Source organism: Gopherus evgoodei, chromosome 7, assembly GCF_007399415.2.
Source record: "Gopherus evgoodei ecotype Sinaloan lineage chromosome 7, rGopEvg1_v1.p, whole genome shotgun sequence".
NCBI lineage: Eukaryota > Metazoa > Chordata > Testudines > Testudinidae > Gopherus > Gopherus evgoodei.
Genome location: NC_044328.1, coordinates 129,039,632 through 129,066,953, shown reverse-complemented (window position 1 = coordinate 129,066,953; position 27,322 = coordinate 129,039,632). Strand labels below are relative to the sequence as shown.

The following is a 27,322-nucleotide window of genomic DNA, read 5'->3' as shown; positions in this document are numbered from 1 at the left end:
TGCTGGAGTACAGCTAATTTACATGTTTTTCATCCTGACCAGAAGCCACCTTGGGGAATGACATCTCCCTTTTTTCAGCAGAAACACTCACTGATAATTAAGCAATAAGCCATCTTCTCAACTACATGATAAAATACCTCCACATAGAGTTTTTCCAGAAAAGTATTAGAAAGGTATTCTAAACAAAAGAGGAGATCTTTCCCACAGGACAGTATTAATGAAGCTGGCACTCTATAAAATGTACATAGCTACATTTACTTGATGTCATCTATTGTCCAAGAAGACTAGATGTGTATGACCTAAACACACTTCAATTTTCATGAAATCACATAATTTCTCAAATGATTAATTCAAAGATTATGGTGAAGAAGCTTTTGTTTTTACAATATGAACAGTAATGACAGAGATAACATAATATCATCTGTAACACACCATCTTCCTCAGCTGTATCTTGAGGCTTTGATTTCAAAGTGAAGATTTTTCTCAGTTTACAGTTTGCTGAGATGATAATTCCATCCAAAGACTGGAAAACAGCTCCTCTGAATATTTCACTGGTGAATGCTACCAAGTCAATGCACAAATTACACCACTAGAGTAGAGAAGCAAAACATTTTTAGTGCAATCCTTACATAAACTATTGCAGTGTAGCAAAAATGATAGAACCACAGTAATTTAGGGCTGGCAGGGACCTTGAGAGATTATCTTGTCCAAAATCTGTGCTGAAGTGCTATAGTATACCTAGATTATAACTTGCAGATGTTTGCCTAATCTATTCTTAAAAACCTCCAATGAGAGGGATTCCACAACCTCCCTTGGAAACCTATTCCAGTGCTTAACTATCCTTACAGTTAGAAAGTTTTTTTAATATCTTAAATCTCCCTTGCTGCAGATTAAGCCCATTACTAATTGTCCTACCTTCAGTGGACATAGAGAACAATTGATCATGATCCCCTTAACAACAACCTTTAACGTATCTGAACCATGTCTAGCTCTCTGCTAACTAAACTTGCAGTATGAAATTGAACTCACTGATAGTTTTCCTTTATGCACATTTTATTATTTTAAAAATAATCTGTTACCACTGCAGTAGTTACACATGCAACAGTCATTTATATATACAAACTAGTAATTGCATATATAAAATTGGTGACTGCATGCTCATATGAGCACAATTATCCAGGGTATCCTTACAAAGATGTTTTTGCAGACACAACTGGAGAAGCAAATTATGAGAAGAATTTGTTAACTGCAAGTGTCTTGATACAAAGCTTGGCTACTTTCAATACTTTAAAGGTTGCTTAATTTCATTATAGCTTTTAACTACTTTTATAGACTGTGCTTAAAAACTCTTTGGTAACTTCTTATATCAACATTCCCCCATGAATTGCAAGAGGTGCTGTCCCCTCACATCCTCCAAAAAAATGGTACATGATGACTAGTGTGCTGTCTGCACTAGGAAACTGTACTATATTTAAACAATTTTTTAAACTATTTAGTTAGCTAACACGGTGACACCCATGACTTTAACAAGAACAAGTTACGTTCAGCATCATGTCAGGTAGTTATGACACAATACTGAATTGTCCTGTTCTTGTCTACATTCAAAAGTCAAGGTCAGCATTATGTTACCTAACTCCATGATTAAAACCAGTGTTAAATAGTGTTTAAATATAATGCAATTTCTTAGTACAGACAAGACCTTGGTAATTATTTTTCCACTAGGTAAAAAAGACAGCCAAAAATTTTACTATATTATGGCACTAATCTTTCTTATATTACTCCAATAGCTCCTGCACTTTTGTCAGTTTCAATTTTATTCAAAGAGAACTTAACATCTGTGCATAAAGTTGATTTTTGTATAATATAGACATATAAGTAGTTGAACATATATCATGTTGAATATAATGAAAATCAGTATTTCCCTAGAAAAACAGAATTTAAAAGGTCCAATATACATAAAAAACCCAGTATCTACATGCCAAATGTAAAACATATTGGGGGAAAAAATTGAGTGCACAAATTAAATTTAATCCAAGCAGCTTTAAAAGAAAACTGCATCCATTATTTTTCTGCTCCTAAATCTGAAAGTTCAAAAGGTAAGAAATATGTATTATGAATAAACTGTGCAAGTTAATGAAAACACAATTTTTAATTATAATTGACATTTCTAAGTCTAGTACTGGAGCAGTCACTTTGCTGAAGAACTGCAGTCACTTGTAAAAATAGCAGTACAGGAAGCCTGTGTTTGAGAATGTAAGCCACATTCCATTTGGTTTCAATACAAAAGAAGTGTTTGGAAATAGCACTAAATTACACATGAGAAAAATACAGTGCCTCCTGGATAGAGCTGTGCAGGGGACAGGACTGGGACTCAGGAGACCGGGCTTCTATTCCCAGCTCTGCCACTGGCCAACTGGCTTGATCTTGGGCAAGTCACTTCACTGTGTCTTAGTTTGCCCATCTGTAAAATGGTGACAAATGATACTTACTTCTTTGCAATGTGTTTTGAGATCTACAGATGAAAAGTACTATATAAGTGCTAGGTGTGATTAAGGGACTAAAAGTTCAATACAAATATTGGGGTTTACATTTGAACACAGTAGATACCAGTATTAATCATCGCATCTATATAAACATTTTTAAAAGGTCATGCAACCTTGGCTGTGGAGAAAAGCAATCTTTTATTACTAAAAACAAACATGTCCCTCTTTAAACATCTGCCACAATTAAAAGGCAGCTAGCCATTAGATTTTTCAAAAAATGGTTAAGTACTCATGATGCTCGCAGAGTTTAGACCTATTCTTTAACAAGCAATGGCTGGTCAGGGGTTAAGGTTATTAAAATATTTTGTCATTATATTTGATCAGACTATTGAGTCAGATCTCTGATGAGAGATTTATTATCTGAATGAAACCCTGTAATTGAAGTTCATATTCTGATTGAATTTAATTTACTGTACATCAATGCATACTTTAGTCTTGACACAGTAGTGTTAGTCTGACACCAAGACCAACTAATTGAAACTGTATTGAAGAAAAATAATTTATTTCAATGGATCTTGAATTAATGACTACTTCAGTGGTATGGCCTGGTGCATATTAATTTTTTAAAAACAGCTCTTGCCAAAAAACTAAAGGAAGTTAGAAGTACAACTTAACATAACTGCCTTCAACTAAATGATAATAAAATAACCCCTTAATCATTTTAAAGTTCTCTATGAAATATTTTTTTATGTCTAGTCTTATATCCTGTAGCTACCCGTGTAGAATTCTATGTAAAAACAAGTGACATTTCAAAGTAGGTGCTAATGCTTACTCGGGCCTTGGCTACACTCACACTTTACAGCGCTGCAACTGGGGTGTGAAAAAACATCCCCCTGAGCGCTGCAAGATACAGCGCTGTAAAGCGTCAGTGTAATCAGGGCAGCAGCGCTGGGAGCGTGGCTCCCAGCGCTGCACGCTACACCCGTAAGGGATGTGGTTTACATGCAGCGCTGGGAGAGCTCTCTCCCAGCGCTGCCGCTCTGACTACACTCACACTTCAAAGCGTTGCCGGGGCAGCGCTTTGAAATTCCAAATGTAGCCATACCCTCAGAGTTCCACTGAAGGTGATAAAGTTAACTTTAGGTGAGGGTGAGTGAGAAAAGGAGGGCTGCTAATGAAACAGAATCAGAAAGGAAAATAATGTGTTTCAACCATAGTTGAGGAGATGGAGCTTGTGAGAGATCAATAGGTCATGAATGGTAGTGAGCTTGGAAACAGAGCAGGAATTCCAAATGTATCGGAAGGGAAAGACAGCAGGTGGGAGGGCAACAGACAGCAACAAGGATAGAGAATACAGAGCCTAAAGAACAAGAAGGGAGTCAAGGGTGGTAAGGAGATGGGGAGGTTGTGGGTTTATATGCAGAGAAGGTCATGAATAGGACCAATAGCCAGTAGCTAGGAGAAGAAAGACAGAGAGAGATGATGAAGAGATCTGCGAGTAGAGAGAAAGCACCAAAAAAGAAATGGATTATGGGAGAATAGGAAGAGGCAGAGTTTTTTCAATAGATATAGGGCACCAATTATAACAGATCGACAGCCTCCTCAGATTTTGATTATCACTCAGATCTTCATAGTGTGGCAAATTGCCAGTACTGTTATGCTGGGTCTCGCGCTTTCTCTTCTTTGGGGAAGGTTTCAGGGCACCATTGCTTGCCTCTGAACCAGTATTTTAATTACCTCACTGGTGTCCTTGAGGAGTGGAGTGGAGAGGGAGGGACCTGGGCCAACCCTCTTCTCCAGGTCCCAACCCAGGGGCCCTGAGGTTTGTGGTGAACCACTTGAACTAGCGGTTCCTTCCCCTGGGCTACTTCCCTCTCCTGCCCTTCAGCTTGGGAAGGGGCTTCTTGCCCTCCTTCTACACAAGCCAGGTGCCCCTTACCTAGGGTTTTTTTTGGATTTCTCAGCCCACCACAGCACTCCTCCAAACTTTCCTTTTGTCTCTCTTCAATACTGTTCTCTTCTCCAACTCTTTCAAACTGCTCTCTGCTCCAACTCCCACACTGCCTGGCTGAAGCAGGGGGTTTTTAATCACATGACTGACTGCTGGTGCTCTAATTGGCTTCAGGTGCTCTAGTTAATCTATAACAAACCTTCCTCCCCTTGCAGGGAATAAGGCTCCCTGCTAACACTCTCCTGCTGCCCTCTGGCCATGCTGTATCACAATAGATAAGCAGTTCTGATACCATCAAGTAGAGAACAGTTATACATATACATAAAAATGTCTACACAAACACAGGCACATGCACCAGATATTGCATATCTCCTGTTCAGTTAGACAAAGTTCTCTTTCAAGTGTCTTGAGTCAACAGGATTTTATCAGGTTTGTAAAGCTATAAAGTCTTCTGATACAAAGAGAAATATCTTGTTCAACAGTACTTTAAGTAACATATCCAAGATACCTACTATTCTGCGTTTGATCATAAAAAGAGGAAGTTTTGCATGCAGAGGGGTTATAGATAACTCCTTATGGACCGTTGATAAATACAATCTTCTTTTAATGTTTCCTAAATCAGTTACCCTGTAAAGAGAAAGTCGGGGTGGGGGGAGGAGAGGAAGAAATGGATCTTAGTCAATTCAATAACCTCTATCTTTGGGCAACCACAGAAAACTATTCTTCACATGCAGAACCTTTATATCAGGGATAGCAAATGGGGAATTTAAGAATTACCTTTTTTACAAGATAAGTAATGGGATTTCTTTCTCAAATTCAAACTTAGTGGCTACAAGCCTGCATATATAAAATCACTTTACATGCTAATTTTATTTCAGAGCTCTACACTCTTCGCTGGATTTCCACAGTCCTTCAGCCTATGAAAGAATTCAATTTGTATGAACTCAGAAGCCACTAGCCTCTAATAATCATGCTTATTTTGGTCTCTTAAGCTTGTGTTATCTTGGGACACACTGTCACCTACTAAATAGGAAAACATTATTGGCTTTCTTTTCCTAAAAATGCACCTGTCGTTTCATATAGGCTCTTTGTTGGCTTAAAGAGAGACACAAAACATTGTCTGTCAGTTTCACTTCCTGAGCACATCTCTCTAAACTTGAATTATAATACTTAAGTTTATTGCTCACAATTCAGGTCACCTCCCAGTGACACCAAGGAGATCGAATTTGAACATCTACAGATTTAGACCACAGCAATGACCACAAAGATTAGGTTTGCTTAAAATGATAAAGAGGCTCATTTTTATGTTCTGCTTCCTTCAGGTCTCAGGGGTAACAGAACAGGCCTAATATCACCCTACCTATTCCACACTGTTATACCGAGAACTGATGTTACCTTAAAGGCTGTATTTTATACCTGGAAATCAGGATTCATTCATCTGCGATTTTAAAACAACTTTGTGTATTTCTACCAGACTGATAATTTTCTAAAATGTACAGCCCCCCCTAAGAAGATGACAATTCATTCTCACAATCAACTTTCAATCAATGTTTAGAGTTTTGATTTTTTTTCTTTTTAAACCTACTTAGTAAATGTGAAACCTAAATGCAATGTTACCGTTTCAAATGGTAAGAAACTGTCCCTCACATATGTCAGGTCTTTCCCTTCTGTTCTGCAAAATTTAGGCTTTGACTTTACAAAAAAGAAGACAGTCTCTAGCTCTTTGTTACTTGTGAAGACAGCTTTCCCAAGGTAAACTAAAACTTATCAGCTCCCTCAGAACTGCGAGAGTCTTCAGCCATCTGACCTCAGCCTGTACTTCAGACATTGGCAGGGGAATAAGATAAATCATCTATATAGTGACCCTGAACATGTTAGGAATGCTGGGCAACTTTTGAAAAATTTCCCTAGTGTAGAAGATAGAACTGCCTTGTCTCGTCAGGTCAGACCATCTCTCGGGGTTCAGTAAAGAGAAGGCCTAATAGTGTGATGGCAAACCCCTGCCTCTCACCACGCAGTAATGGTAGTAGTAATAATAGTGCTCCTGGGGTTGATACGGATGCTGAAGTCTCACTGCAACATTGAGAATGTTAGTAAGTAGTCCCCACTAAAGAAATATCCAAAAGGTGTGACTTGGCCAATTAAAACAAGTTTCCAATGATTCATATATAGATAATTCTTTTTCTCTTAAGATAGTTCTGGTCTATGAACATGAGAACAGCCATACCAGGCCAGAAAGATGGTCCGTCTACCCCAGTATCCTGTCTTTCTGCAGTGGCAAATGCCAAGTGCTTCAGAGGGAACAGAACAGACAGATCATCAAGTGATCCATCCTCTGTCATCCTCTCCCAGCTTCTGGCAATGAGAGGCTAGGAACACTCAGAATATGGTGCTGCATCCCTGACCATCCTGGCTAATAGCCACTGATGGACCTATCCTCCATGAACTTATCTAGTTCTTATTTAAACCTTCTTATAGTTTTGGCCTTCACAGCATCCCCTGGCAACAAGTTCCACAGGTCGACAGTGTGTTGCATGAAGAAGTACTTCCTTATGTTTGTTTTAACCCTGCTGCATATTAATTTCATTGGGTGACCCCTAGTTCTTGTGTTATATGAAGGAGTAAATAACATTTCTTTATTCACTTTCTCCACACCAGTCAAAATTGTATAGACCTCTATCATATTCCCTCTTAGTCATTTCTTTCCCAAGCTGAAAAATCCCAATGTTTTTAATCTCTCCTGATATGGAGGCTGTTCCATACACCTAATCATATTTGTTGACCATCTCTTTTCCTAGAACAGTTTTGTTCTATTCCTAGAATAGTTTTGTAACCTCACCAGAAACCTTGAAAACCCCTAATCGTAAGTTTTTAGTTTGAAAAAACTCAGTTCACATCCTTTCTTTCACTTTGTTCTGTGCTTTCAACAGTAAGTTTTACATAACATGTTTACACATTAAAATTACTTTCACCCACTTTGGGCAATTTACAATTTCAACCCAAATGGATTCAACACAACACATCTCCTAACTATGTGAATCTCAGGTTCTGCTGGCGGCTGCAGACAGAAGTGGGTATGTGAAGGAGTGGCTTCAGAGCACCTATTAGCTACTTTCCTTGTTCCCTAGCATTAGTGGCAACTGACTATAAAGATGATGGAATTTTTGGCAAATTTCCACAACTTGTTCCTCTGCTTTTCCCTTGAGCACCCTCTGCTTTTTCTCCAGCCTTCTATCCCAAGCACCCACAGGGAAACCAAACAGAGGGGAAGCAACAGTTCAACAGCTGCTCCCTCTGCAGCAGCCCTCACAGCTCCCTCTGCAGCAGCCAATACTTATGGGCTGGGGAAGGAGAATTCACACCTCTGCTGTTCTTGTTGTTTGGCTGGAGGTACTTTTATGTAAGCATAGCTTCCATTGGCTCCCATAAGATCAGCTGGTTGGTGTCTAAAATTGAGCAACTAATATGGGAGGCCACTAGTTGTAATGTTCGCATTACTTAAACCAGCAGTCCCCAAAGTGAGGGGAGGCACATGATGGGGCTTGGGCCAGCCCCCACAGTGGGCAGGAGGGAGCATCACCAAGCTCTGGATGCAGCTCTGTTATGTCCTCAGCCCAGCTCTGGCCCCAGCTGCAGCTCCACTCTGCCCCCTCCTCCATCCCCAGTCCAGCTCTGCCCTCATTACCTCTCCACCCCCAGGCCAGCAGTGCCTCTAGCCCCAGCTCCTTCCCCAGATCTGCCTTCAGCCCAAGCTCCCCTGCTGAGGAAACTGTCCAGTAATGGGGGCAGAGGGCACGTGGAGCAGGAAGAAAGCCCAGACAGATTCCATTATTGGTAAGGGGGGAGGGCATGCACAACAGGAAAAGCTTGGGCACCACTGACTTACACAGAGCCCAATCTTACTCCCATTGAAGTTAACGGCACAATTCCCAATGGAGAGTACTGCTCCGTATGAAGCCAATGGCAAAACACTGAGAGTCAGACTGGATCCAAGTGAGAGCCTATGAGTAAGTTACACACACCTTTCCAAATGAGTGGCAATAAAAACATAATAGTACCCCACATCTTTAATGATTTGTTTGCAACATATGTTTAACAGTAATCATTTATCTGTTTTATTCATATTTTTTTTTAGTCTCTTCCCCTCTGAAATATATTAGTTACTGTAGCAATAAAGAAGGCGGTGGGTTGCATTGGCGGGTGTAACTCAGTCATATCCAAATGTGCAGTACAAAGCACAGACATTCAAATAATGACCAGCATTTTACATCATCCACTGTAAAATGCTGGAGTTAAATGTGATGGTTTCCATGACCATATTTGTGGTCTAAACAGTAACACACTGAGATGTGATTATAATTACACCGGAAGAAATATTTGTTCTTTCTTGAAATAAATTGTAACTCTGCACATACATATTTATATTCTGTTCAGGGACTACATTTGAACAGTCAGAGGTAGACTTGGAGAAACAGGAATTGCTTAATATGCTGTAAAAGTAATTTATTTTGGAAAACAAACTGAATTGTTATTTAAGATTTAGTATAGCTTTTTATACTTTCATTACAGTACTTCTTGCAGGCTATAACTAAACGGAGAGGTCTGAACAGTTAACACATCCATCAAGAAGCTCATATTTGGGACAATGCAGATACTGAGAGATTAGAATTTGGAATCTTATTTGCACAATGACTTGTAAGATACGTGCTATGAAACTCAGCCTTTATTTTTGCTATCAAAAACATAACCTATGTTTAACCTATGAAGACAATAAACATCTGCATTACTTTTCTTGTACTCAGAGACATATGAAAACGCCATATAAGAGTTAATGTGTTTTTATTGTATCTGCGCTTGAGTATTCATATTTAAGGGTCAGATATGCGATAGAAAAGTAATGAGACCACGCTGAGAAAAAATGAGGTAGTCAACAACAAAATCAACCTCATTTATAATAATATTCCTGTGATCAGCAGGTGCATAACTCTCCCAGCTATGGTCATTAACGACATTCATTCCACACTTAACATCTACATTTGCAAACCATTTGAAAGTACAATTACTTTTCAATTCAGTTTTCAATTCTATTTTATATCTTCAATTTTGATTGACTATTTTCCTCACAATGGCAACTATGGCGAGAATGTGAGTAAATGGTAGCTACTACACAGGAGTATAGACAAACTCATCTACTCAGATTACCTATTCACTTTGCTATTGTATAGACAATAATTTACAACCATTTGTTAATGTTCACTTCAAGACTTAAAATGAACTTGGAAAAAAATGATGTTAGGCTGCTGAAGGGATGCTTCATTTATTAGACTTACTTGTTCTAAATATGAAGCTGTTTCCTCTCTTTTTAAATGACTCAACCTGAAAACTTAACGGGTATGAAAACAAAAATCTTCTTCCACTAATGTGAAAAAGGAACTCCCATATAATTCACCGTTCATTGAAAACTTTGAAACTTTTGTTGTGTACTCCGATAGAGAGCCAGCCAGTAAAACTTGACAATTATTGGTACGAGGATACAAATGTTTAGTTTTAATATTTTAACAGCACTTAACCCATAGATGAGCTTTTCATCATCCACAGATCACAAAGTTCTTTATAAAAAGGTAGGTTAGTAGCATCATCCCCATTTTACAGAAACCAAGGAATAGAAAGGTGAAGTGACCCGCTAAAGTCACAGACACAACTCTCTCATTCACCAATAGTTTATATTTACTTAGTGCCTTATTTTATGCATTGTGTATAACTCAATGTCATAGGTCTGGTCTACACTACGATTTTAGGTCGAATTTAGCAGCGTTACCTCGATTTAAGTCTGTACCCGTCCACATGATGAAGCCCTTTTTTTCGACTTAAAGGGCTCTTTAAATCGATTTCTTTACTCCACCTCCGACGAGGGGATTAGCGCTGAAATTGGCCTTGCCGGGTCGAATTTGGGGTAGTGTGGACGCAATTCAACGGTATTGGCCTCCAGAAGCTATCCCAGAGTGCTGATTATGATGACTCTGGACAGCGCTCTCAACTCAGATGCACTGCCCAGGTAGATCGGAAAAGGCCCGTGAACTTTTGAATCTCATTTCCTGTTTGGCCAGCGTGGCAAGGTGCAGGTGAGTGCAGATCTCATCAGCAGAGGTGACCATGATGGAGTCTCAGGATTGCAAAAGAGCTCCAGCATGGACCGAATGAGAGGTATGGGATCTGCTCACCATATGGGGAGACGGATCTGTGCTAGCTGAACTCCGTTCCAGTAAACAAAATGCCAAAACATTAGAAAAAGTCTCAAAAGGCATGAAGGACAAAGGCCATAATAGGGATGCACAGCAGTGCTGCATGAAACTTAAGGAGCTAAGGCAAGCCTACCAAAAAAACAGAAAAGCAAATGGCCGCTCCGGATCAGAGCCCCAAACATGCCGGTTCTATGATGAGCTGCATGCCATGCTAGGGGGTGCAGCCACTACTACCCCAACCCTCCGTCAATGGAGAATCACGCAACACGGAAGTGGGTTTGGGGGATGAGGAAGATGATGACGAGACTGAACATAGTTCACAGCAAGGAAGCAGAGAAACCGGTTTCCCCAACATCCAAGCTATGTTTCTCACCCTGGACCTGGAGCCAGTAACCCCGGAACCCACCCAAGGCATGCTCCCGGACCCTGAAGGTGGAGAAGGGACCTCTGGTGAGTGTACCTTTGTAAATATTACACATGGTTTAAAAGCAAGCGTGTTTAATGATTAATTTGACCTGGCATTCGCGGCCAGTACAGCTACTGGAAAAATCTGTTAACGTGTCTGGGGATGGAGCGGAAATCCTCCAGGGACATCTCCATAAAGCTCTCCCGGATGTACCCCCAAAGACTGTGCAAAAAATTTCTGGGGAGGGCGGCCTTATTCCGTCCTCCATGGTAGGACACTTTACCACGCCAGGCCAGTAGCACATAGTTGGGAATCATTGCATAACAAAGCTGGCATTCAAACAACATCCGTTCTTTATCTTGCTGTGTTATCCTCAGGAGAGTGATATCATTCATGGTCACCTGTTTGAAATAGGGTGCTTTTATTAAGGGGACATTCAGAGGTGCTCATTCCTGCTTGGCTGTTTGGCTGTGGCTGAACAGAAATGTTCCCCGCTGTTAGCCACTCGGTGTCGGGAGGGGTGAAGCGTGAGTGATCTCTCACATCAAACTGGCAGGCCCTCAGTACAAGAGGCAAAATGTGACCTTGTAATGAAAGCACGTGCTGTGTAATGTGAACAGCAAGGTTTAACGTGTGAAAGAGTGTACCCATTGTTCTCTAAAATGTGTCTTTTAAACTACCACTCTCCCTTTTCCTCCACCAGCTACAAATGTTTCTCCTTAGCAGAAGCTAGTGAAGATTAGAAGGTGAAAAAAATGCACTCGGGATGAAATGTTCCCTGAGCTCCTGCTGTCCTCCCACACTGACAGAGCACAGCAGAATGCGTGGAGGCAGACAATGTCAGAGTGCTGGAAAACACAATATGAACACGAAGAGAGGTGGCGGGCTGAAGAGAGTAAGTGGCGGGCTGAAGAGAGTAAGTGGCGGGCTGAAGAGGATAGGTGGCGTCAGCTTGCTGACAGAATGCAAGAGTCGATGCTCAGGCTGCTGGAAGATCGAACTCATATGCTCCAGCATATGTCTGAGCTGCAGGAGCACAGACCGCCGCTATAGCCTCTGTGTAACCAACAGGCCTCCTCCCTAAGTTCCATTGCCTCCTCACCCAGACACCCAAGGATGAGGTTGGGGGGGGGGGGACCCTGGCCACCCATCACTCCACCCCACAGGATTGCCCAAGCAACAGAAGGCTGGCCTTCAATAAGTTTTTAAGTTTTAAAGTTTTGAAGTGCAGTGCGGCCTTGTCCTTCCCTCCTCTCCCACCCCAACCGGTGCTTCCCTCCTCCCCCACCCCTCCCAGGCTACCTTGGCTGTTACCCCTCTATTTTTGTGATGAATTAATCAAGAATGCATGAATGTGAAGCAACAATAACTTTATTGCCTCTGCAAGCGGTGACTGAAGGGGGGAGGGGAGGGTGGCCAGCTTACAGGGAAGTAGAGTTAACCGGGGGGGAGGTTCATAAAGCGGAAACAAACAGAACTTTCACACCATAGCCTGGCCAGTCATTAAACCTGTTTTCAAAGCTTCTCTGATGTGCACCGTGCCCTCCTGTACTCTTCTAACTGCCCTGGTGTCTGGCTGGGCATAATCAGCAGCCAGACAATTTGCCTCAACCTCCCACTCCACCAAAAATGTCTCCCCCTTACTCTCACAGATATTGTGGAGCACGCAGCAAGAACTAATAACGATGGGAATATTGATTTCGCTGAGGTCTATCCGAGTCAGTAAACTGCACCAGCGCACTTCTCAATGTCCAAATGCACATTCTACCACCATTCTGCACTTGCTCAGCCTATAGTTGAACAGCTCATAGACTCATAGACTGGAAGGGACCTCGAGAGGTCATCGAGTCCAGTCCCCAGCCCTCATGGCAGGACCAAATACTGTCTAGACCATCCCTAATAGACATTTATCTAACCTACTCTTAAATATCTCCAGAGACGGAGATTCCACAACTTCCCTAGGCAATCTATTCCAGTGTTTAACTACCCTGACAGTTAGGAACTTTTTCCTAATGTCCAACCTAAATCTCCCTTGCTGCAGTTTAAGCCCATTGCTTCTTGTTCTATCACTGGAGGCTAAGGTGAACAAGTTTTCTCCCTCCTCCTGATGACACCCTTTTAGATACCTGAAAACTGCTATCATGTCCCCTCTCAGTCTTCTCTTTTCCAAACTAAACGAACCCAATTCTTTCAGTCTTCCTTCATAGGTCATGTTCTCAAGACCTTTAATCATTCTTGTTGCTCTTCTCTGGACCCTCTTCAATTTCTCCACATCTTTCTTGAAATGCGGTGCCCAGAACTGGACACAATACTCCAGTTGAGACCTAAGCAGCGCAGAGTAGAGCGGAAGGATGACTTCTCATGTCTTGTTTACAACACACCTGTTAATGCATCCCAGAATCACGTTTGCTTTTTTTGCAACAGTATCACACTGTTGACTCATATTAAGCTTGTGGTCCACTATGACCCCTAGATCTCTTTCTGCCATACTCCTTGCTAGACAGTCTCTTCCCATTCTGTATGTGTGAAACTGATTGTTCCTTCCTAAGTGGAGCACTTTGCATGTATCTTTATTGAACTTCATCCTGTTTACCTCAGACCATTTCTCCAATTTGTCCAGATCATTTCGAATTTTGACCCTGTCCTCCAAAGCAGTTGCAATCCCTCCCAGTTTGGTATCGTCTGCAAACTTAATAAGCATACGTTCTATCTTTCTTATCCTTGATGAAGATATTGAACAGAGCCGGTCCCAAAACAGACCCCTGCGGAACCCCACTTGTTATACCTTTCCAGCAGGATTGGGAGCCATTAATAACTACTTTCTGAGTACGGTTATCCAGCCAGTTATGCACCCACCTTATAGTAGCCCCATCTAAACTGTACTTTCCTAGTTTATCTATAAGAATATCATGCGAGACCGTATCAAATGCCTTACTAAAGGCTAGGTATATCACAGCCACTGCTTCTCCCTTATCCACAAGGCTCGTTATCCTATCAAAGAATGCTATCAGATTAGTTTGACACGATTTGTTCTTTACAAATCCATGCTGGCTATTCCCTATTACCTTACCACCTTCCAAGTGTTTGCAGATGATTTCTTTAATTACTTGCTCCATTATCTTCCCTGGCACAGAAGTTAAACTAACTGGTCTGTAGTTTCCTGGGTTGTTTTTATTTCCCTTTTTATAGATGGGCACTATATTTGCCCCCTTCCAGTCTTCTGGAATCTACCCCGTCTCCCATGATTTCCCAAAGATAATAGCTAGAGGCTCAGATACCTCCTCTATTAACTCCTTGAGTATTCTAGGATGCATTTCATCAAGCCCTGGTGACTTGCAGGCATCTAACTTTTCTAAGTGATTTTTTACTTGCTCTTTTTTAATTTTATCTTCTAAACCTACCCTCTTCCCGTAAGCATTCACTATATTAGACATTCCTTCAGACTTCTCAGTGAAGACCAAAACAAAGAAGTCATTAAGCATCTCTGCTATTTCCAAGACCATCGTTACTGTTTCCCCCTCCTCACTGAGCAGTGGGCCTAACCTGTCCTTGGTCTTCCTCTTGCTTCTAATGTATTGATAAAAAGTCTTCTTGTTTTCCTTTATTCCCATAGCTAGTTTGAGCTCATTTTTTGCCTTTGCCTTTCTAATCTTGCCTCTGCATTCCTGTGTTATTTGCCTATATTCGTCCTTTGTAATCTGACCCAGTTTCCAGTTTTTATATGACGCCTTTTTATTTTGTAGGTCACGCAAGATCTCGTGGTTAAGCCAAGGTGGTCTTTTGCCACATTTTCTATCTTTCCTAGCCATCGAAATAGCTTGCTTTTGGGCCCTTAATAGTGTCCCTTTGAAAAACTGCCAACTCTCCTCAGTGTTTTTCCCTTCAGTCTTGATTCCCATGGGACCTTACCTATCAGCTCTCTGAGCTTACCAAAATCCGCCTTCCTGAAATCCATTGTCTCTATTTTGCTGTACTCCCTTCTACCCTTCCTTAGAATTGCAAACTCTATGATTTCATGATCACTTTCACCCAAGCTTCCTTCTACTTTCAAATTCTCAACGAGTTCCTCCCTATATGTTAAAATCAAGTCTAGAACAGCTTCCCCCCAGTAGCTTTTTCAACTTTCTGAAATAAAAAGTTGTCTGCAATGCAGTCCAGGAACTTATTGGATAGTCTGTGCTCCGTGGTGTTATTTTCCCAACCTATATCTGGATAGTTGAAGTCCCCCATCACCACCAAATCTTGGGCTTTGGATGATTTTGTTAGTTGTTGGAAAAAAGCCTCATCCACCTCTTCCACCTGATTAGGTGGCCTGTAGTAGACTCCCAGCACGATATCACCTGTGTTTTTTACCCCTTTTAGCCTAACCCAGACTCTCAACACTTCCATCTCCTATGTCCATCTCCACCTCAGTCCAAGTGTGTACATTTTTAATATATAAGGCAACACCTCCTCCCTTTTTCCCCTGTCTATCCTTCCTGAGCAAACTATACCCATCCACACCAACATTCCAGTCGTGTGTATTATCCCACCAAGTTTCAGTAATGCCAACAATGTCATAGTTGTATTTATTTATTAGCACTTCCAGTTCTTCCTGCTTATTACCCATAGCTCCTGACTACTGTCCAGGCTTCCTGTGTATGGCTTCATGAGCCATGGCATTAAGGGGTAGGCTGGGTCCCCAAGGATAACTATAGGCATTTCAACATCCCCAACGGTTATTTTCTGGTCTGGGAAGAAAGTCCCTTCCTGCAGCTTTTGAAACAGCCCAGAGTTTCTGAAGATGCGAGTGTCATGTACCTTTCCCGGCCATCCCATGTTGATGTTGGTGAAACGTCCCTTGTGATCCACCAGTGCTTGCAGCACCATTTAAAAGTACCCCTTTCGGTTTATGTTCTTGCTGGCTTGGTGCTCCGGTGCCAAGATAGGGATATGGGTTCCATCTATTGCCCTACCACAGTTAGGGAATCCCATTGCAGCAAAGCTATCCACTATGACCTGCACATTTCCCAGAGTCGTTACCCTTGATATCAGCAGTTCTTTGATTGCGTTAGCTACTTGGATCACAGCAGCCCGCACAGTAGATTTGCACACCCCAAACTGATGCCCGACTGACCGGGTCGCTGTCTGGCGTTGCAAGCTTCCAGAGGGCTATCGCAACTTGCTTGTGAACTGTGAGGGCTGCTCTCATCTGGGTATTCTTGTGTTTCAGGGCAGGGGAAAGCAAGTCACAAAGTTCCATGAAAGTGCCCTTACGCATGCAAAAGTTTCACAGCCACTGGGAATTGTCCCAGACCTGCAACACTATGCGGTCCCACCAGTCTGCTTGTTTCCCTGCCCCATTAACACCATGATGTGCACATTGCTGGGGTCTGTATTTTGTGAGAAGTCTGTGCCCATGTCTATGTCCTCATCACTCTTGTCACCACGCCGCCATTGCCTCCTCGCCTGATTTTGTTTTGGCAGCTTCTGCATATACTCCAGGATAGTGTGCGTGCTGTTTACAGTGCTCATAATTGCCGAGGTGATCTGAGCGGGCTCCATGATCCCAGTGCTATGGTGTCTGGGCTGAAAAAAGGCACGAAATTATTGTTTGCTCTGATGAAGGGAGGGGGGACTGACGACATGGCTTACAGGGAATTAAAGTCCACAAAGAGGGTGGCTTTGCATCAAAGAGAAACACAAACAACTGTCACACAGAATGGCCCCCCTCAAGGATTGAACTCAAAACCCTGGACTTAGCAGGCCGTTGATTACACGGAGGGATGGAGGGAGGAAGCAAATGAATACAAAACAAAACAGGTCTATTTCTTGTTTTGATCCACTCCATCTAGCTTTTACATCTTTAGGCTGGCAGCAGATGGTGCAGTTCGACTGCTAGCCATCATCATCTTCTGAGTGCTCGGCAGAAGATGGGAATGACCTGGCTGAGTCCCTCCCATGTTGGCCCAGGTGCCCTTGACTGACCTCACAGAGGTTAGTTAAAAGAGCATCCAAGAGTACAACAGCGCTGGCTACCAGTCATAATGCACTGTCTGCTGCCAAAAGGCAACGAGTTGCTGCTGTGTAGCAATGCAGTCCCATGTCTGCCAGCACCCAAGAGACTTATGGTGACGGTCAGCTGTGTGGGCTCCATGCTTGCCATGGTATGGCGTCTGCATAGGTAACCCAGGAAAAAAGGCGTGAAACGACTGTCCACCATTGCTTTCATGGAGGGAGGGAGGGAGGGAAGGGGTAACTGACAACATGTACCCAGAATCACCCAAGACACAGTTTTTGCCCCATCAAGCATTGGGATCTCAACCCAGAATTCCAGTGGGCAGCGGAGACTGAGGGAACTGTGGGATAGCTACCCACTGTGCAACGCTCCGGAAGTCGACGCTAGCCTCGGTATTGTGGACGCAGTCTGCTGACTTAATACACTTAGAGCATTTTTTGTGGGGACACACACAATTGACTGTATAAAAATGATTTCTGAATAACTGACTTCTATACATTTGACCTAATTTTGTAGTGTAGACATACCCATAGAATCATAGACCAGGGTTGGAAGGGACCTCAGGAGGTCATCTAGTCCAACCCCCTGCTCAGAGCAGGACCAATTCCCAACTAAATACCCAAATAGCCCCCTCAAGGATTGAATTCTCAAGGAGTGAACTCTCAACTCTGAGTTTAGCAGGCCAATGCTCAAACCACTGAGCTATCCCTCCCCCCATATTGAGCTACTCCTCCCCCCGTCCCAACAAGCTGTATAATAAATTATTTAACTAGCTGTTTGAAGACCTAAAATCCAAAGCATTTAGTTCTGTCCCTATCACAGATTTAATTGTATTGACTATCCATCAGAATTCTACAAACTAAAATATTCAAGATAGCTGATAAGTGACAGATCTAGTGAACTCCAGTTATGAATAGGCACTTTGCTCTTTATGTCATGAGATCTCCCCTCCACGGATCTCATTTTTGAGAGAATAAAAAAATTAGTATTCATAAAAAGACAACAGCATCAGTACAAAGTCTCAGAAAGAGAATCAAGTTCCACAAAGCGGAGTGTCTAGAAGGAGTTGACACATGGAAACCCTTTGAGAATACGAGCAACTATGAAATCAAAAGGAATGGGCGTTCATGAACCCTCCCTATAAGCCTTTTTAATCCATGACATCAATTTAAGATAGGACCTGAAAGTATGACCCTGACACAGTTACTAAACAGGAGTAATTTTCTGTAAGGGTGTTGTTCTCACTACTCTCACAACTTTGTATATTGTAAAGCCTTTTGATAAATAACTCCAAATACTTATTTAATTCCTCTTACTAGCTGGTTTCCTTTTCAATGCCCTGCCCTTACTGCCTCAAGAACAGAGCCACTTGGTTACCTGAAGCTAAATTCTACTACCCGTGGTGAGCCATCCATACAATGTAAATTTAAAGTAAAGGTTATGTATGCAGGATGAGAGTGGGGGAAGAGAGTGTACTTGCTTACACGCAATAATTCTTCACTAAAAGTATGAATTGTAACTGAATCACATTTTGAGTACATGCTGATAGCATGAACCAAGGCTGTAACTCTGCAAGCTACACTGTTTGGAAAGTGTATGGGGACTTTGAACAGCTGGTCTCGGGAAGACAGCATTATGGCAGGAGGATTATGGAGGGCATAAAGACATACGAGAGGGAGTGGGTGTATTACTGAGGGCTTGGGGAGGCTGCCAGAGGCAAAGGACCCAACTGGAGAATTGGGAGTGGGGCTGGGCAGATTAAAAAGCGATAAATGGTGGCCCTGTGAAACTATCAACACAGCTTTACTGCACATACTCTGACAGTTTTCATAAGCACTGAATTTGGAGAGGAAGTGTTCTATTAATTCATAAAAATTAATTACTACATTAAATCTGAGACAATCTCAGGAATCTGTCAAATGTAAACAAGTCACAGGAAATGTTTCTGTTAAAACAGGTTTAGTGGTCAAATGATTAATAATTTTAAAACCTGAACAGAATATAGTGTGGACAGCTATAGAGTTCCAACAGCATCTTACTATCTTATCTCCCATTTGAATCATAAGCAAGCAGATTTCAGTGCAATCTAATCTAACTTTCTGAAGGAACATGACTATGTAGTTTCATTTTATGCAACTGGAAGCTTATATTTTTAATACTGTAACCATATGTTGTGTTAGTCCTCTGCTTTGTATTTTTTAAGTAAAACAAATATCTCCAAAAGTCCTTCAGCATGTTTTAAGCATAAATAATCAGGCGCTCCAATACTCCTGTGATGGTGGCCACATGAATACCCATACAAACAATGGATCTTTGGCAAAACATAATAGAGAATACACATTTGGTTTTGGTTTGGCAGATACTAACCACTGGCACTGGACTTGAGACCATAAGAGTATGCTACAAACCTTTTAATATAAAATGAAAATATTGTGAATAGATCAACAGTAATCTGGGCTTGGTGTTTCTGGGCAAACTAACTCCACCACTTTCAGATTCATCTCTCTCATTTCAGTTTATTAAATGTGAGTTTCAAAAGAATTTGTGCATGTGTTACTTCGGTGTACTGGGAATCTACTAGTCTGAGCATCCTGAGCAACATAATAGCAGCTCTGCCTATATACCACATAAAACAATGGGAAAGATTTCCACAGCTTTTGGAAGCTACTGGGAACAAGAGTGTTTAATTTTGTAAAAGTCTGAGGATATACATAATATCCAGAGCTAGGTTTTGCCAAACAATCATATCTAACATCTCAAAGCATATTAGTATTATGTCAATTATGTACATCATCTTGTTTACAGAATCAATGGAGTACTGATCACTTTTTCTAAGTTCACCTGCTTTAAAAGAACAAAAAACCCTCCTTACAATCAATTTGAAATTAGAAATCTTTGATCAAAGTAGTCATATTTGTGACCAGACTCATGTCTTTTATGTGTGTTAAAGAATTTACAATAAGGTTAACAGGCAGCTGATATGAACAAATGACTTATCTCCTGAAAATTTCCAGTAATAATCTTGCAACATATTTGCTTTTGAAACTCATATATATAGAGAGAGAGCTCAGCTCAATGCCTCCTTTCCTGGGCTGCAAATATTTCCAAATTCAATTTTATGGCATAGTGATTTGCTTTTCTGAAGCCTGGCTATGTGTGTCAGATAATCTAGGAAAATGTAATTCCACAAAATAGCTTTTAATTTGTTCAGTACAGACAAGATGCAGTAGTGAGTATAAATGTATGCAATGTTCAGCACATGCATCTCTTCCAAAACCTAGATTAGTTATGCCTAAAAATGTGTCTATTTATGATTCTAATTAATTTTGTTGGTTCTTCTCTTTCATTTATTGGCTGCTATCTCTTCCATTTTGTTCTCCTCTCTGTAAAATTATCTTTTCAGAAGACAATCTGTTCCTTCAAGTTTAAAGACAAAGAAAAGGTTAAATTCACACCTGTGATATAATACTTCTATAAGTACGGTGATATTTCTCCCACATAAGTTGTGTTTCAGTTCTAATTGCTGAGCTATTTTCTATTATGAATTGCTAACAAACTTGTCCTTTAAACAGCCATACTATTTTTTTAAAACTAACACTGCATCTTCAAGTTTCAGATTCAGCACATTAATTTAAAAAAAAAAAAACAGCATTCAATCGTCCTTCCATGTTACATTAAACTGGACCACCACCAAAGGTTATATAATAAATAATATTTTTTCCCTTGGAGAGTCCATGTTAAAGGATAATTTCTTTTGTGGTATTATCAGAACATAATCTGACAAAGGGATATTATGAGTCATACCAAGCAAACTAAAGAAGTCCATTATAAAAAATTACCTCTATAGCACCTTCCTCCAAAGCTGATATGGAGCTTCCCTTAGTGCTAAACTGAACTCCATGACTTCATTGCACAGTAGCAGTGACCACACAGGATGTTAGTGCACTGTAGATTCACACACTGGCTTGCCATACACTAACTCGGTGTATAGACAAGCGGTCAGGCTTGGTCTGGAAGCAGTGGTGATTTGGCATAAACAAAAAGTATGTGAAACAAGTTTGGATCATTGCTTTTTTGTGCATCATTCTACCCAACTGCACTGGGCTGGCTGGGGGATACTGACTCCCACAGGCCCAACCCTTCCACCCAAGGCCCCACTCCTTCTGGGGGGGCAAAGCTGCCCCCCCATACCGGTAAAAGAGAAATTTTATTTTCACTTCTGCATAATGTATACATTTCTCAGAAACCCTGAAGGACAAAAAGAAAATGTCCCCAAAGAAGCATATTTGAGGCACTGAGAGGACTTTGGAGCAGAAAGACTAGGAACATATATTTTCTGCCCCAATCTACTTACATCTGATTAGGATTATGGGCCATCATAAGCAAGAGTTTGGTATTTAGATTTTTTTTAAAAGGACACTTTAGAGAGACAGCAAGGTCTAGTAATAAGTGCTAAAATATCCTTAACTTCATAATCAAGGTACATTTGCAGTTTAAGGATTACTGGTACTTTTAGTAAATGGTGATTGTTAGTCTAGACTCTGAAGCCTAGGTGGGGTTAACTAGCACCTTGAATATATTTAATATGTTGTACTGGGAGCTACAGACATTTCAAGGCAGAATGTGGAAGTGGAAACATAATAAGAATTCTTGTTCACTCCTTCATTGAAAAAACTTCATAACTGTATGCCGATTGCATTCTAGTTTCTTTTATTGTTCAGCAAAATTATTCAAATCAAGGTTTATGTCTTCAGTTGCTCACTGTGCTAACTCTCCTTCATTCTCAGTTTAAAAAAATAATCTGATATGAGGCTACAGTAAGTGAAACTATTGTATGCTCATTTTTGCTCTGGTCTCTGTAAATTGACAGGGGAAATGACTATCCCAAGATACAAGTAGTAAGTGAAATGGTTTTGTCAAATGATTTTTAAAAAATAAATAAATATTTTAAATTATTACAGTATAAATTTTAAGTCACAATCCTCAGCTGTGCTGAGCTCATGCCTAGAGCCTGCTCATACAGATCAGATTGCAGGACTGGGCCATAATCTGTTGCATAATTTGAACAAAAAACCCAAAGAATTTCTCCCCACCCCCTTCCCATTCAAATTGCATGCTAACATCTACTCCAGCATATGCTATTTATGTTCAGTTTAGCCTGCCACAGAAACATTGTTGCCATTTCTGTTCATACTCTAGCTAGATTTTATGTATTTCTAGATGCTGCTTGTTGTGGGGTTTTTTTTAATTTCACAATTACAAGGCAGTGGGATTTTTTTTACCCCTAAAGTCGTAGTTTTAATTATATTTCTGTTTTGTTCTCCCATGCCATGCATTTCAGAAACAAATATTCAACCTTTTATATATTAAGCTTTTTTAATTTTTTTGTTTTTAAACGACAATGGAATTTATTATTATTTGTGACACACATTTATTTTACAAGAGTTGTACATTTTACACGATTGTAACCTTAGATTTCTCCTAACCTTTGTCTTGGCATAAAACTGCCTTATCTATAAGGTGCAAGAGAAAACACCCCCCTATAAAATATGAAAATCTACATCAATATACATAGCATGTACAGCTTATTTAAAAGAAAAAAGACCCATTATACCTTTGGTTTTCAAAAATAACTGGATTTTTTTCAAGTTCTCTAGCAATAAAAATCAATCATTTAAAAATAAAGCTGTTGATACTGGAATATTATTCATGTAGGTATTTTTTATTGAACAAAAGGAACAAAGAAATAGGAACAGTTTTGGGCATTGTAAGGAGGCGCCCTGGCTCCCCGCCGCGCCTGAGGGGGACGAGCCAGAGCAGGCGCCTCAGTGGGTGGAGTCAGCACGGCCTGTCCCCGCCCCCCGGAAGTCAAGGGGCGGGACAGGAAGTATAAAAGCCCGGCCCCAGCCCTCAGTTGGCGGCCGGCCGCCGCAGAGGACAGACGCTGGTGCCCGGGCTCCTGCCTGGCCGGACCTACCACGCGCCCACTACCCAGAGGAGCGCTGGCCTGACCTGCCTCGTGCCCATTACCCAGAGGAGCGCTGCCCGGACCTGCCTCGCGCCCATTACCCGGAGGAGCGCTACCCGGACCGGCCTCGCGCCCACTACCCAGAGGAATGCTGGCCGGACCTGCCCCGCGCCCACTACCCAGAGAAGCGCTGCCCGAACCTGCCTCGCGCCCACTACCCGGAGGAACGTCGGCCTGACCTGCCGTGTGCCCCATACCCCGAGGAGTGGCCTGAGCTTCCCCACGACCGGTACCCGGAGGAGCCCATGGTCTGGGACGACACTGGCGAGAGACAGGTACCCAGAGAGGGGGAGGTTGGAAGTAGCCTGGGGGTAGCCGACCCTGGTTTGGCTCCGGAAGCGCCCGAACCCATGTCAGTGTGTTGCGGCCAGGATCCCCACTGACCGCAGCGGGTCTTGACCGCTGCTAGGGCCCCGGGCTGGAACGCAGTGGAGTGGGAGGGCCTGCGTTCCCCCTGCCACCCGTAACCGGGTGGCAGACTCCCCCTCTTCCCGCCTATTGCCACTGCTCTGCCCTGATCCAGAGGGCCAGAGCGAATTAGACTTGTGTTTGGTGCCCCGCCCGAACCCAGGGCTGGGCCCCGTTTACTTTGCTACTGCTCTGCCCTGACCCAAAGGGCCAGAGCTAATTAGACTTGTGTTTGGTGCCCCGCCCGGACCAAGGGCTGGGCCCCTTTGACTTTGCCACTGCGCTGCCCTGACCCAGAGGGCCAGAGCGAACTAGACTTGTGTTTGGTGCCCCACCCGAGCCAAGGGCCCGGACTGATACCGTGTTTGCTCAGCCCCTGCTAGGGGCCTGAGCCTGAACTATTACTGCCCGGCCTGTCCAAGGGCCTGGGCTGATACTGTGTTTGCTCAGCCCCGCTGAAGGCCTGAGCCTGAACTATTGCTGCCCGCCCTGTCCAAGGGCCGGGGCTTATTGACTTTGAGAGCCCCGACCCCGGCTAGAGGGCCGGGGCTCTACCCTGTTTACAGACCCTGTACCCCGCTCAACACCTGCCAAGGGCTAAGCCTACCCGGACTGCAGCGCGCAAGGAGGCGCCCTGGCTCCCCACCACGCCTGAGGGGGACGAGCCCCGACACAACCGGCTTACAGGCATGTAGATATTTGTCAGGGCTTTTAAAATATGTTTTCAATCTGTGAACAAGGCAACGATCACACACATTTTGGGAGTACTTGAAAACTTAGGATACATAAAGTGCTTCACAATTATGTATCTAAACAACCAAGGACCTCACTTATGACTTCTAGCCTTGTCTATATGGGAATACAAGTCACATTTTCCATTTAATAGTTTTCGGCATGATGGCACTCAGAGCAAAGATTACTGGGAGATCAAATGAGAAATAACTGACTAGGCCGGGGGCATGGACCGCTATTTAAGCATGCAATTACAATTTTTAACCATTGCAAAATACGATTACTTGTCTAATTACATTTCAAAATTAAGTTTATGCATTTCCAAATTATAATTTGCTATGTTTTCTTTAAAGGCTCTTTTTGGAATGCTTTTTCCCCCTTCTACATACCAAACTAATGAGAAACAGATATGATCGTAATGTTTTGTAAATTGTTTTGGGGCTAAAACAATATATACATATCAGAACAATCAGAAACAAAAGGCATTTTAACTTTTCCAATAGGGCAGACAAACTGCAAACATCCTTTCCCAGGATCTCAACCTTCTGTAGGATTGTGGCAGCCAGGAAGCTTTACTTTACCATTCACACTCTGCCCCTTTCACTGTCCAGCACCCCCAACTCCAACTTCTTCACAACACTCCCATTCAAAACATGCTCTTGGCCAATCTGTCTCTATCTTTGTTGATGATGATACAGAAACCAACAGCTGTAACACTCCATCTGAGCTCCAGCACAAACTAACACAAACTATGCTTTCCAAGAGACCGCCAGTATCACAGACACATCAGATCAGGCAGCATTCTCAGACAGGGTTACATGGGACATAAAAACATAAGAATGGCCATACTGGGTCAGACCAATGGTCCATCTAGCCCAGTATCCTGTCTTTCAACAGTGGCCAATGCCAGATATTTCCGAGGGAATGAACAGAACAGGGCAACAGGGTGGATTTGATTTAAATCACTAGCCAGGAAGACTCAATTTAATCATGGTTTTCTACATAAAAGTGCATTCTCGTTGGTTGTTATAACCTTAATACATATTCTTCACAACTCAGAGATAGATGTAGGTTTCATTTGTAGAAGGGACACACTATACATTTTTAAACAGTGATTTATTTTGAAAACTTTTCAGATTAGTTTTACAGCTCTATCAAAAAATGAATGATTGTTTCGTTATTTCATTTACCACAGGTAATTGAAGCCGATATTTATGAAGTCATTGGGAGGGGAACTATCTCCAATTCAAGAGGTTTATCATTAATATTTGGGGGATTTTTTGCCATGTTGTATTAGGAGGAGAACATCACCAGAAAGACATTTAAATTGTTTTATTTAACTAAAACAACAACATTAAGTATTCTAGAATTTTTTCTTGAATAGCAAACATAGAATATTTTACAAAAGAAGCATATGTCCCTCGCTTCTCACATTTATCTCCAGACTTCTTCTCCTTGTCCAGATCTATTCCACCCCACAACAATCTTCTATTCATTGAACTTTTTGAAACTTTGCACTTTTAGAGAGAGGTAAGGGATTGACTCTGTGTACACAAATTTGTGGAGGGACAAGAGAGTTGAGGTCTGTTATTTGTCACATCTATATATTATTTATTTATTTAAAACATTTTTGCTGTTAACAAGCATGTCACCTCTGGAGAGACAAATCCACAGTTTGAGAACTGCAAAACTAAGCATCTCTGATGGTATCTTCTAGACTGAGCACTGAGTCCCATTGGGTAGATAGGTTAACCTAAATAATCTACACAGAAGCCCCTGGAACTCCATAAGATAGGGTTCCTAATCCATGAACTATTGGAACTCATTTACAAAACTTTTCTCAAACCTTACATGAATATATTGTCTCATACAATAGAATTAGAATTAGAATTTATAATCCCTATTACATGAAGAGATATCTTTGAGCTATAAAGTATCTTAATTAAAACTGGCAAAGAATCCTTCGGCACCTTATAGACTAACAGACGTTTTGGAGCATGAGCTTTCGTGGGTGAATACCCACTTCCTCAGATGCATGTAGTGGAAATTTCCAGGGGCAGGTATATATATGCTAGCAAGCAAGCTAGAGATACCGAGGTCAGTTCAATCAAGGAGGATGAGGCCCTGTTCTAGCAGTTGAAGTGTGAAAACCAAGAGAGGAGAAACTGGTTCTGTAGTTGGCAAGCCATTCACAGTCTTTGTTCAATCCTGAGCTGATGGTGTCAAATTGAACAAAGGCTGTGAATGGCTTACCAACTACAGAACCAGTTTCTCCTCTCTTGGTTTTCACACCTCAACTGCTAGAACAGGGCCTCATCCTCCCTGATTGAACTGACCTCGGTATCTCTAGCTTGCTTGCTAGCATATATATACCTGCCCCTGGAAATTTCCACTACATGCATCTGAGGAAGTGGGTATAGTCTGTTAGTCTATAAGGTGCCACAGGATTCTTTGCTGCTTTTACAGATCCAGACTAACACGGCTACCCCTGATACTTAATTAAAACTATGTTTAGATAGTATTTTTCCTCAAAAAGCATTTTATCAAAAAATCTGATTTAATTTAAATCATTGATTTTTATCCACCTTGCAGGGCAATCACCAAATGATCCATCCCCTGTTGTCCAGTCCCAGAATCTGCAAGTCAGGGACTTAGGGACACTCAGAACATGGGGTTATGTCCCTGACCATCATGGCTAATAGCCACTGATGGACCTATCCTTCATGAATGTGTCTAGTTCTTTTTTTTAACCCTGTTTTAGTGTTGGCCTTCACAACATCCTCTGGCAAGGAGTTTCACAGGTGGACTGTGCGTTGTGTGAAGAAATATTTCCTTTTATTTGTTTTAAACCTGCTGCCTATTAATTTCATTGGGTGACCCCTAGTTCTTGTATTATGAGGAGTAATTAACACTTCCTTATTTACTTTCTCCACACCAGTTATGATTGTATAGATCTCTATCATATCCCCCCTTAGTCATCTCTTTTCCAAGCTGAACAGTCCCAGTCTTTTTAATCTCTCCTTGTAAGGATGCTGTTCCATACCCCTAATCATTTTTGTTGCCTTCTCTGTACC

At 41.8% G+C, this 27,322-nt stretch overlaps 1 protein-coding gene across 3 annotated transcripts in view; it reads right to left on the bottom strand.

Annotated features, from left to right (window-relative positions):
- C7H3orf67 (chromosome 7 C3orf67 homolog) overlaps nt 1–27,322 on the bottom strand; it is a 205,600-nt gene that overhangs the window by 125,085 nt on the left and 53,193 nt on the right. For all 3 annotated transcript variants that reach the window (XM_030569153.1, XM_030569155.1, XM_030569154.1), the window contains 2 exons: nt 4,947–5,061; nt 433–589 (listed from right to left, as the gene is read on the bottom strand). In XM_030569153.1, coding sequence (XP_030425013.1) covers nt 433–589; nt 4,947–5,061 — 272 coding nt within the window. The remainder of the gene's footprint in view (nt 1–432; nt 590–4,946; nt 5,062–27,322) is intronic.